Source organism: Vespa velutina, chromosome 1 (genome assembly GCF_912470025.1).
Source record: "Vespa velutina chromosome 1, iVesVel2.1, whole genome shotgun sequence".
Taxonomy (NCBI): domain Eukaryota; kingdom Metazoa; phylum Arthropoda; class Insecta; order Hymenoptera; family Vespidae; genus Vespa; species Vespa velutina.
The window spans coordinates 10,565,340-10,576,615 of record NC_062188.1 but is presented as its reverse complement, the minus strand read 5'-3'; the positions used below and the strand labels follow the sequence as shown (position 1 = coordinate 10,576,615).

General features: G+C 28.0%; 2 protein-coding genes across 4 annotated transcripts in view; both read left to right on the top strand.

Annotated features, from left to right (window-relative positions):
- The first annotated feature begins 907 nt into the window (after positions 1-907).
- Positions 908-6,331, top strand: LOC124949719 (probable ATP-dependent RNA helicase DDX28). 2 transcript variants are annotated; one of them, XM_047495339.1, is made up of 7 exons: positions 908-1,348; positions 1,466-1,672; positions 1,759-2,073; positions 2,148-2,405; positions 2,481-2,594; positions 2,687-3,078; positions 3,144-6,331. In XM_047495339.1, the coding sequence occupies exons 1-7, from the start codon at positions 1,277-1,279 to the stop codon at positions 3,385-3,387; spliced, it is 1,602 nt and encodes a 533-aa protein (XP_047351295.1). In that variant the 5' UTR covers positions 908-1,276; the 3' UTR covers positions 3,388-6,331. The 2 variants fall into 2 exon arrangements, with proteins under 2 accessions (XP_047351295.1, XP_047351284.1); XM_047495328.1 differs by having other exon boundaries at positions 928-1,348; positions 1,466-1,681.
- A 4,437-nt stretch (positions 6,332-10,768) lies between these two features.
- LOC124948410 (signal-induced proliferation-associated 1-like protein 2) overlaps positions 10,769-11,276 on the top strand; it is a 77,699-nt gene continuing 77,191 nt past the window's right edge. For both annotated transcript variants that reach the window (XM_047492004.1, XM_047491994.1), the window contains exon 1: positions 10,769-11,223. The gene's annotated coding sequence lies outside the window, so the exon portion shown is untranslated. The remainder of the gene's footprint in view (positions 11,224-11,276) is intronic.

Here is an 11,276-nt window from a genome sequence, read left to right as displayed (position 1 = left end):
TTTATTATTCAAAATTTCGAATAGAAAATCGGTCTTAAAAAATAGTGCATGAAGCTACGGATATTGCAAGAGTCCTGTTATTCGTAAGCGGACGAGACTGACCATCTACCAGATAGCATTGGGAATCTGAATTCTCAATAAGCTCATATCACCCCAAGAATGCGGTTTTTAAAGTAAAATTACCATTATTTTAACATTCGTGGGCGCGATTAAAAGTTCTACCATAAACTTAATTTTATTGTTCGAAATTCAGAAAGCACGACCCGTCGTACTTAATAATGGTGATTTAATCTACCGATGTTGCAACGGTTTAGATATCCTAAAGCGGGGACTTACCCTCCTCTAGTTAGCATTGTGACCTGACTTCTCAGTAAGTGACATGTCACTCCGGTATCGCGTATTTTAGAGTAGAGTCATAGCCCGCGGGTCTCTAAATGCAGCAACTTCCACGTGATGAGATTTGGCTCGGTATTACTTGCGATATATTAAGTTCTATCTAATGGCTGCATATTTTAGTGTATTTCCAAAATTTCTTCAATCAAATTCTGATTAATCATTAAAGTACTATCACTATATATTGCTAATAATATTTACACAAATAAATAGTTGGATATATTAGAATTCTGTGGATAAATATATATAAAGTATATAAATTTATGACTAAAATCAAGATTTCGTAGAAAAAACAAAAAACACGATTTTATCGTTATTTGATGAAAAATTAATAATTAATGAACATATATATTATATATTATTTTTATAAAAATCAAAACATTAGTTCATTTCCACACTAACTATAAAGTAAAATTTCCAGAATTGTTTGTTTTCGTGCTTTCACTAATTTTAGTATTAATTATATTTATTATATTTTATGCATTTATATCGTAAAATAAATGCATACCGATGCTACATCGTATCTATCGTGGATTACTGTGACAGACACGCCATTATTAAAAAAAAAATAAAAATTTTTGTTTAAATGAGAATGAGAAGTGTGAGTTCACAATCTACTAACACTTTCTAATATTTTAACTCACTAATAAAAGATCGTTACATTACGTGTGAGTGAGATACAACTTATAAAAGCTTGTAGACTGATACGATAGACGAATAATGATGGAAATAGTGTTTCCCGTTTGCTTTTGCAGTTCATATTTTGTCCATACCTGTCGCTGAAGTCACACATGCGTCGAGCGAGAGGTTATGAATTATCTTAATGTATACAACTTTTTAATTTTTCTAAACAGGATAAGATAGTAAAGCAAAATAGCCTAAAATGCTTCTCCGATTTTGTAAATTATGTTATCAAGATTCAGGTGTGTCGATTACAAATTTACGGAAATATGGAGTAAGTTATTTTCAACTAGCATGGTTTTCGAATAGGTTATGTTTCTTTTGAATCGGTATATTTTTTTTATACATTCTTTATATTTTTTAAATATTTATTTATTTTTATTGAATTTAGAAAAGAGTTAATACCAAACGTTTTAAGAAATGTAAAGTCGAAAACGAAACGTTAACTCACGACCAAATAAATATGAAAAAGCCAATAATCGTGTGCAAACGCCCGATATTTAATTTCTACAAAGGTCAAACTTATTCACAATACGAAGAAATACCAATAGCTAGTAAAGGATGGCATCATTCAAAAGCTAAAGGAGATTATTTTCATGTATATTCAGTTTGTATCATTTGTTTAAGTATTTCTATATGATATTATATTCTTAAAATACATGTTTAACAAAAGTTACTTTTTAGGAACATGAATTAAATTCCGATCAAGCTATCGTAGAATCTACTTTTGAGAATTATGATTTATGCCCTTCGTTGTATAAGAAATTGCAGGAATTAGGATTTATAAAGTTGTTGGAAATTCAGGAACGTGCTATACCAAAAATTTTAGATGGTCAAAATACTGTATTAGCTGCTGAAACTGGATGTGGGAAAACGTTAGCATATCTTGTTCCTCTAATACATCAAATTTTAAATTGGAAACCATTGTTACAAAGACCTTTTAATTCTCCATTAGGATTAATTATAACACCAACTCGAGAATTAGCTGTTCAAATAGGGGTTTGTTGTTTTCATACATTTTTCTATATTATATAAGAGTTTATAGTTAATATTAATATATATTTATTTACTAGGTAGAGGCAAAAAAGTTATCAAAAGATCTTGATATTTCAACAAAAATTTTAACAGGTGGTAAAACAAAAAGAATGGTATTACGTTTACCATTAAATGATGTTGATCTTGTTGTAGCCAGTTTTGGAGTTATCAGTAAATTATCCACTTTTGGATTTTATAAATTAAATTGTGTCAAACATATTGTTCTAGACGAAGCAGATGCATTATTTCATGACACATTTGAAGGAAAACTTAAAATATTTATGAATAGGTTACAGGTGTATATAAATTATATATTTTATATATGATTTTATAGAAGAAACAATAATAATCTTTTTTTTACCATAATATAGATTGGTTATCAACAAGTAATAGATGAGAGTGGAATGGCTAAGAATACTCAATTGACATTAGCTTCCGCTACAATGCCCCAAAGAATTTCTGAAGTTTTAGGAGACATAGTAAATGTAAGTTTTATTAATAATATATGAGAATGAAAATGATTATATTTATAAAAAGTATAAATAGTTTGTAATCTAATGGATACATCCAATTTTAGGTCAATTCTCTGACTCAAATAGTTTCAGAAAAATTACATCATGTTTTAGTACCACAGAAATTTATAAGATTGGGATCAAGTCAAAAACCGTACGAATTATTAAAATATATAAAACCAAAAATTAAATCTAAAGAACCGATAATCATATTCAGTAATAATAATGCTACTTGTGACTGGATTAGTATGTTTTTACATGAATGTGGTATTGATAATGTACATTTGAATGGTAATATGCCTTTAACAGTTAGACAAGGAAAATACAAAGAATTCAAAATTGGAAGAGTTAATATATTATCAGCTACAAATATTGGATCTAGAGGATTGGACACTTTCATGGTCCGACATATATTGAATTATGATTTTCCATTGGATACTTCTGATTATATTCATCGGTAAGGATTGTTTAGTTCATTTTTACGATTTCATAATGTATGGAAAATATTTTCTTGGTTTTCAGATGTGGTAGGGTTGGAAGGATAGGCAGCCATGAAGATTGCAAAGTAATCAATTTTATTAGTCATTATCTAGAAATTGAGGTAGTTCAAAAGATCGAAAGAGCTTTACGCAGAGGAAGACCAATACCTATCTTTAATATAATGAAAAATAATACGAAAGATGATCTTGAATCTCTAATTTCTTCCAATGATATCCAAAATGATATAATTGAAAACATAAATGAGAAAAATAGTATTCCTTATTAATAAGTTCGTGAATTATATTAATAAAATACGTGATATATATTTTCCAAAAGATCTTTTCAAATCTATAAATATATTGTTAAATCTAATCAATGTAAAATATGATCACCCGACTCGATACTATAGGAAGATATATATGAGAGAATATTTATCTTCCTCGTCTAATATACATTCGTTTCCTAATTTAATTAGCTTGTATAAGGCCAATTTTAGATTAGATTACTCTCGTGTAAGAATTCAATGACGAAACCCTAGCAGTTCCTGTCAATACGTTCATCTGATTAGATAGGTATCGTTATTTCTAATTTGATGTGATCTTTTAAAAGAGATTTTATTTTTTTGCCTTGATAGGAAATTAGCCTTCATATAATCATGTTTAAATTTTAATATAAATGTTTAAAATTTAAATGGGATTTCTTTTTTTTTTTCGTTTTTTTTTCTTCAGATCTTAAGATTTAGAATACATTCTTAAATCGTTTCTATTCGTCCATACGAATTCCTAAATTTTAAAGTTTGAATAGAAGGGAGCAGAAAGGTTTATGTTTATCCATATATACTGTATCCTATCGTGTCCACTGACACACCCACACTGGACACCCACGCGCGGTAAATAGTAATACTATAAGCCAGAACATACGTCTAGATCAGTTTATTACTCACTTTGCGTTTTAGTGAAATTAAACATGGTCAGCGCACGCTGCCGTTTTACTTTAGTTGGCTTCGTCCATGTGGGTGTGTCGTGGACAACTAAAATAGTGTTGCTAAACAATATCTTCGCGTGTTTCTTATCTCTTTTAAATTAACAATTAGTAGATACCTTTCCGAATTAAATTCAAAAGTTTTGTTTAACCTTTTTGATACTGCGTATACAATACGTATTCATGAAATTAGACATTGCAAGCGTTATATAATCGTTTGTAAGTATTAAAGGTAATTTGATAAATCATTTTCTTATTAATTTTGCAATAATTACAAATAAAGTGCTTGTGAAAATATTTTTCTCTATTTACGAAAGCATTTTAAAGCACATAAAAAGTTCAATTGAATAAAAGCAAAGAAAAATTTGGTTTATAATAGATGTACTGTATATATAAAGTGATAGTAAAGATTGGGAGTAATTTAATGTGAGCCTGTAATGGTCAACATGAATAATGTAAAAATGTACCATTAGATAACTTGTTTATTTCATAAAGTAGAGAACATTTAAACAAGAAATGTTCGTTTTATCAGTATCATATAAAATGATAATCGGGATACTGAAATAAGCATAATAAATTAGACAAATCATGATTTAAGTTCAATAGATCATAAATTTATAATTTAAAATTCAGGTTGGCAAAACTGAAGAAAACAAAAAATTGATATATTACACACGTAAAAGAACTTAATACCAAAGAATACTGATTAATGTCGATTAATAAAAATCGCATAAAGGGAAACTATTTTATAAACAGTACATAACATTTATCTAGAAATTACCATTTATCTATTAGATAGGATTTATCTAAAAATGTACCATTTATTTATTTCATTCCATTCATCTAATCTAGAAGTAGATTCGGAATAAAAAAAAACATTTGTATTGTATAATTACCAATCTGTGTATATCCTGGACATGATTGTTTATACAAGAGCTTTTAAAAATATTGTAAAGTATCATTCAGTATTGGAAATAGAAAGATATATTGTTATGACAGTCACATTGAACTGAAAAAAAATCATATATTATATATCCATAACTGATTCATAAATTTTGCCTTATACATTGCGTTGCATAATTAAAAAACTTATGCATGTGGAACGGTGAAGAAACATAGAAAGGGATTACCGAAAGTGTCGAAGAAATTAAAGAAACAAGAAATAAGTTTTAAAAACACAGACATTTCATTAATATTGGAATGAAATGATATGAAAGAAATATGGATGCTATCTGCATTACATAGTTTCGAAAAAAAAAACAACTAAAAACTGAAGAGGTCATTTATAAGCCCAAGTGCATTTAAAATTGTAGTACGATATGGCATTAACGGTTTAAAATAATTTACATTATAAATTACATTGAAATAACAAGAAAGTTCAAGAAAGTAACAAGAAGTCTGGGCCGATTAAAATTATTCAATGCTGAAATACATCTTAAATATATACAGTGGTTTCCATATACTTACGTACACTTCATATTTTAACTTTAAAACTTTTATATTTTTCTTTGGAATACATGTAGCTGATTCGATTGTTTATTTCTAAAAAGTTCCGACCCTTAAGAATATACCAAAGACCGGGGTTTTATGAATTTCAAAAAATGAACTTGTTTTTAAATATTGTATTCCGAATTATCGGTTTCGTAGCGGTCACTTACGTATACTGAGAGTTTACGTATTTAAAGCAGGATGTTGGGAATTTAAATAGTATCTATCAATGTTTATTGAAATTTTGAATAGTTCACGTTTTATAAAATCACCGTGATGAGTAAATGTAAGAATATTACACCAGAACAATGACGATTAATAGAACATCTTCGTAAAAATGGAAAATCGTATCAGAAGATGTCTAAAGAACTTGGACTATCAGTTATGGCATGTCACCAAGCTATAATATATATTGAACATCATGAAACTTCAGATAACTTACCTCGTAAAGCAAGATTTCGAAAAACCGATGTGAAAATTCATCAATTATCTGAAGCTGATAGATTTAAGACTGCTGTCGATATTCACAAGGAAATATCCACCAACTTGAATACACAAATAAGTATTCGGGGACTGTTCAATAAAGATGAATTTCAATTAAATGGACGCATTGCGAGAAAAAAACCCATTCATATCAGAAAAAAATCGGCCAACTAGAATCGCTTTCGCGAAAGAACATTTTAATCGGATGCCCCAACAGTGGTCAAAAGTTGTATTTACCTACGAATCTAAGTTTAATAGGTTTGAATCTGATGGGAAAATGTATATTAGACGTCTTATAAGCGAAGAATACCGAAAAAATTGTCTAAAAGCAACTATAAAAGGTGATGATGATGAATCGGTACTGGTATGGGCTGCTATGATTATAAACAGCACCCTATTCATCGAATCGAAGGAATAATGGACAAGTTTACATACCTAAATATAGTAAAAGATCAATTAATTCCGTTTACCGAAGAGTACATGCCGAAAGATTAGATTTATCAAGCGGATAATGATCCTAAACAAACCGCACGTATAATAAAGACATTTTTAAATGAACAAAATATTAATGTAATGAGGTGACCAGGACAATCTCCGAATTTAAATCTTATAGACATATTATGGATTGATATGGAGAAGCATGTGAAAAAACAGAAACCAAAAAATATTAACGAATTATATGCCAGAATAGAAAAAGTTTAGAGTTTGATACCAATTACTCGATGCATTCGACTTATCGAATTTATGTTACGCAGGTGTGTTACTCTTCTTAAAAACAAAAGTTTAGCTACTAAATATTAATGGTAAGTAGGTTATTATTATTATAAATTAAAATTATTTGTGAAAATAGATATTTCTATATGTACGTAAGTACGTGTCCACAAGTAAATCTTCAACAAAAAAATACATGAACCTTGTTAATTATTTTTACATGAATTTAGTAAATTAAAAAACTATGTTTTTTTCTTTCATAAAGTGATTTTTGTTGAACTATTAAATGTGCAAATACACAGCAAAATAACTTTGATTTTGTTAACTATACGTAAGTATATGGCCGTCACTGTATATTATAAATAAGTAAAATATTCTGCGAATGCGTGACCAATATGTCAAAAGTATTTAGCACCAAAAAAATAGATTTTATGATTTTAATAAAGATATTGTAATAGTAATAATGGAAAAGAGTTACAAATTTTTTTTCAATATTTTTATTGAAATGTATTTGAACTTTTTAGTAGACATTTCCTTTATTTTTTCATATAATTTTTAATTAGTATTGTCCCCTCCGTTTATGCTTAGAAGATGTTTCTTGATTTATATTTCCGATGAAGATATCGAAATTTATTTGAATATTTATTATAATAAAAGTTGTAATTTTTACAATATTTCGAATCGTAATTGAACTGTTTAACAGAGATCTTTCATTAGATCTCCATTATACCCTTTAGAATACCGTAGTATCTTTTAATCCATACGATCTCATTTTCTTTCTAAATTTCGGAATATTTTTTAATATACTAATATTTTTTTCTCAATTTTGAAATATTCTAAAATATTTTGTAATATACTAGTAAAATAACATTAGTTGATCACATGAATTTATTTCTTTTTTTTTTTAAATTCATTAATGTAATTTAGAAAAACATATGTACTCAAACGAATACAATGGGCATTTGTAAGTTCTTGAATAATAAAAAAAAAAATATTAGCAAGATAATTTTACTGTTACATTAATACTCATACTTAAATGAATACAATGGGATCGTATGATCACTATTTCGTTCTTGAATTATATTGGAACTTTTTAACATGGACGTTACATTCGTTTCTTTAAAAATTATGAAATATAAATATGACGATTATGCATGTATGATTATGAGATGTTCTTTGTTGAGACAAGCTGGATCACGAAAAAGCGTACTCGTGAACGTGCCAAGAACAGTACTTATTATATAAAGAGATACGATGAGTCGCCGTTACTGATGACAATGATAATGGACTAATTAGTGTGGTTAGTTGCGTGACATGTAGGACAGAAGGTTTGAAATCGAGATACGCAAGTAATGCGGGACCTCGTGCTGCAGGAGAGCAAAGCAGATCATATCTCTTACCCGTCTCGGACTCATACCACACGCGTAGTTTTCTAGAGAACGAACTCTGCAAGCCCGCATCTCTCAATATCAAGAAAGACACGCATTAAAAACTTATTCTTAAAGTTCTGAGATAAAAGGATATCGGGAAGACGTAAAAAAATATGTAGGGACAGTGTAAAGTTCCGTTTTTCATAAATGTGTGTTAATTAAATTTTGTAAAAAAGAAATTCATTATAATAATAGCCTTTTTAATAGTTACTTAATAGTTAAAATAATATTTTGTTATTAATAATTTTTATAGAAATAAATTGTGTATTAAATGTTTAAACATCGTTACGTTTTATTTAATTAATGTTATAAGGGTATGGATATTAATAAAATCAAAACATAAAGGGTGAATTATATAATGATAATAATTAAAAATTACTATAGATTTCGTATTATTTATAGAGAAATCCATTTAACAATCATAGTAAATGAAAGTAGTTACGTTATACAATTCACTTTGCATATACAATTAGTCAAAAAAGTCTTCGTACATCGTACTAAAATCTTTTTAACGGTGTTTCTCCAACCGAGATGTTAATAAATAAATAAATAAATAATTTTTACTCCAGTATATTCAGTTATATAACATTTATTATTAATGAAAAAGAAAAAACATTACATTTATTTATCAACAAGTAAAATGAAGAAAAAGACAAACATAACAAAAATAATATTAGAAAAGTCTCCGTACAAAACTGAATTTAATAATTTAATACGATAAATTCAGCAGGATTTTTACAAACAAGACTGAGACAGTGTTCCAAAGTCAAATACAAGTTAGTTTCTCGTCTGCTAGAAAAGATTATACATGATAACATTTTCCCAAAAATGGAAATAGCAATGGCAATTCGCAAGTTAATTGTAAAATTAAAAGAAGAAGATACAACATTAAGAAAAATTGATCAAATTGTAAAAAAATCGCACTCTTCTGTACAGTACGTTCTTAATAGATAAAAAAAAACTGGATCACTGCAAAATCGATGACGAAAAGAAAGACTTCAAAAATTAGAAGCACATCATAAATGTGCTATTTCACGGACAATAAGATGTGAAATATGTACAAATGCTCTAAAATTGGTAGATATGATTGAAACTGATTATAATATTAAAGTAGTGCCTGAAACTGTTCGAAATGTATTTAGGAAAGCTGTTACAATGGCTGTATAGCTATAAGAAAATCTTTCATAAGTGCAGCTAATAAACGTAAACGTTTGAAATTTGCAAATTCGCATATTAACAAAGATAAAAACTTCTGGAATAATGTTATATTCAGTGATGAATGTAAATTTAACATTTTTACTTCAAACGCATATACTAAAGCCTGGAGAAAAACAAATACACAATTGGAATGTAAAAATTTAAGTCCAACAATTAAACATGGAAGTGGTTGCATAATAGTTTGGGGGGTATATGAATGTAGCGGAAGTTGGAAATGTAACATTTATTGACGAAATTATAAATCAAAATGTCTACCTTAATATTTTGAAAGAAAATTTAAGTAATAGTACAATGAAATAAAATCTAGAAGGACTGTTTATCTTTCAACAATATAACGATCAAAAGCATACTGCAAAAAAAATAAAGGAATGGATATTTTATAATGTTCCGAAGCAACTTCACATACTCCGTCAATCACTCGATATGAACCCCATGGACTTATCCATAGAACCATATTAAAAGAAACTTAAAGAAATATAATATTAAAAACAAAGAATTAAAATCCAAAATTTTATTTGAATGGAATTATATCTTACATAATGTGATTGAAAAATTAGTTGACACGATGTCAAAAAGATCACAAGAAATAATTAAAGTGAAAAGAGAATCGAATAATTTAAAATATTACGATTAATAAAATTATATGCACGGAAACTTTTTTAACCTTATTTTTGTTATTTGTTTTTTTCTTTATTTTACTTGTTGATAAATAAATGTATTGTTTTTATATTTTTCATTAATAATAAATATTATGTTTCTAAATATATTAGCGTAAAAATTATTTATATTTACATTTTGATTGGAAATAAACAACATTAAAAAAATTTTAGTATGGTGTACGGAGACTTTTTTAACTAATTGTACTTAAATTGAAATAATGTATAGTCAAAAATCAAATATATCAATAAATCAATAAATAATAAATTTAAATAATACATTACATATATATATATATATATATATATATATATATACACAAATTATATATATACAATATATATATGTACACATTATATACATATATATATATATATATATATATATATATATACACAAATTATATATATACAATATATATATGTACACATTATATACATATATATATATATATATATATGTACACAAATTTATTTATACCTTATTACAAAGAATATTTAATATTACACTAAAGAATTCGTTTGTCTAAATCTACAAAACATAAACTATTTAAAAAGGATAGATGTAATATATGGCATTGATATCGATCCTTCAGATCTAAGTAGACTCGCGCGTCGGCACGCGTTCCTCAGTCCTGGTGGTAGGGATAGTGACTAGTCAAACAGAGTGGGAGAGTCTCCGCGAAAGAGTGAGCAATGGGGCGCCTCAGTCGTTCTCCGGAGCGTAACCTGTTAGCATTGTTTCTGTTTGCTTTCCTTTTTCCCAAACAGAATTCGTTCTCGTGTAAAATACATTTTTATATTAATTATATTTATTAACCAATACCGTGTATAACGCAATATCGCATTATAACAGTGTTTCATTTAATTCTTATTTCATCGTCTTTTTCTTGAAAGAAACGAGTCGGATCAGATCGGAAATCGGGATAACCGTTACCGAAAGTCCTCGATCTGCTACGAGTGAGTCGAGTGATCACGTCCGGGTTGACGAACCCTCTACCTCGTCGTCGTCCCACGGATACGCACATTGTGTTTCTATACGAACAACGAATGTACTCCTCGTGAAATTCTTTATTTTTTTTCTCTATCTCTCTCTTTTTTTCCGCAACGTGTCACTGTTCTTTACGCGAAGAGAGTTCGTTAAGCAAAGAAGAGGTAAACAAAGTTAGATCTTGTTCTGTTTCCTTCTCTCTCTCTCTCTTTTCTCT

Excerpts from the sequence above, each read along its gene's own strand:
- LOC124949719 (XM_047495328.1), top strand. The coding sequence starts at position 1,277 with ATGCTTCTCCGATTTTGTAAATTATGTTATCAAGATTCAGGTGTGTCG. Across the intron at positions 1,682-1,758 it reads ATTATTTTCATGTATATTCA|GAACATGAATTAAATTCCGA; the intron begins GTTTGTATCATT and ends GTTACTTTTTAG. Across the intron at positions 2,406-2,480 it reads TATTTATGAATAGGTTACAG|ATTGGTTATCAACAAGTAAT; the intron begins GTGTATATAAAT and ends ACCATAATATAG.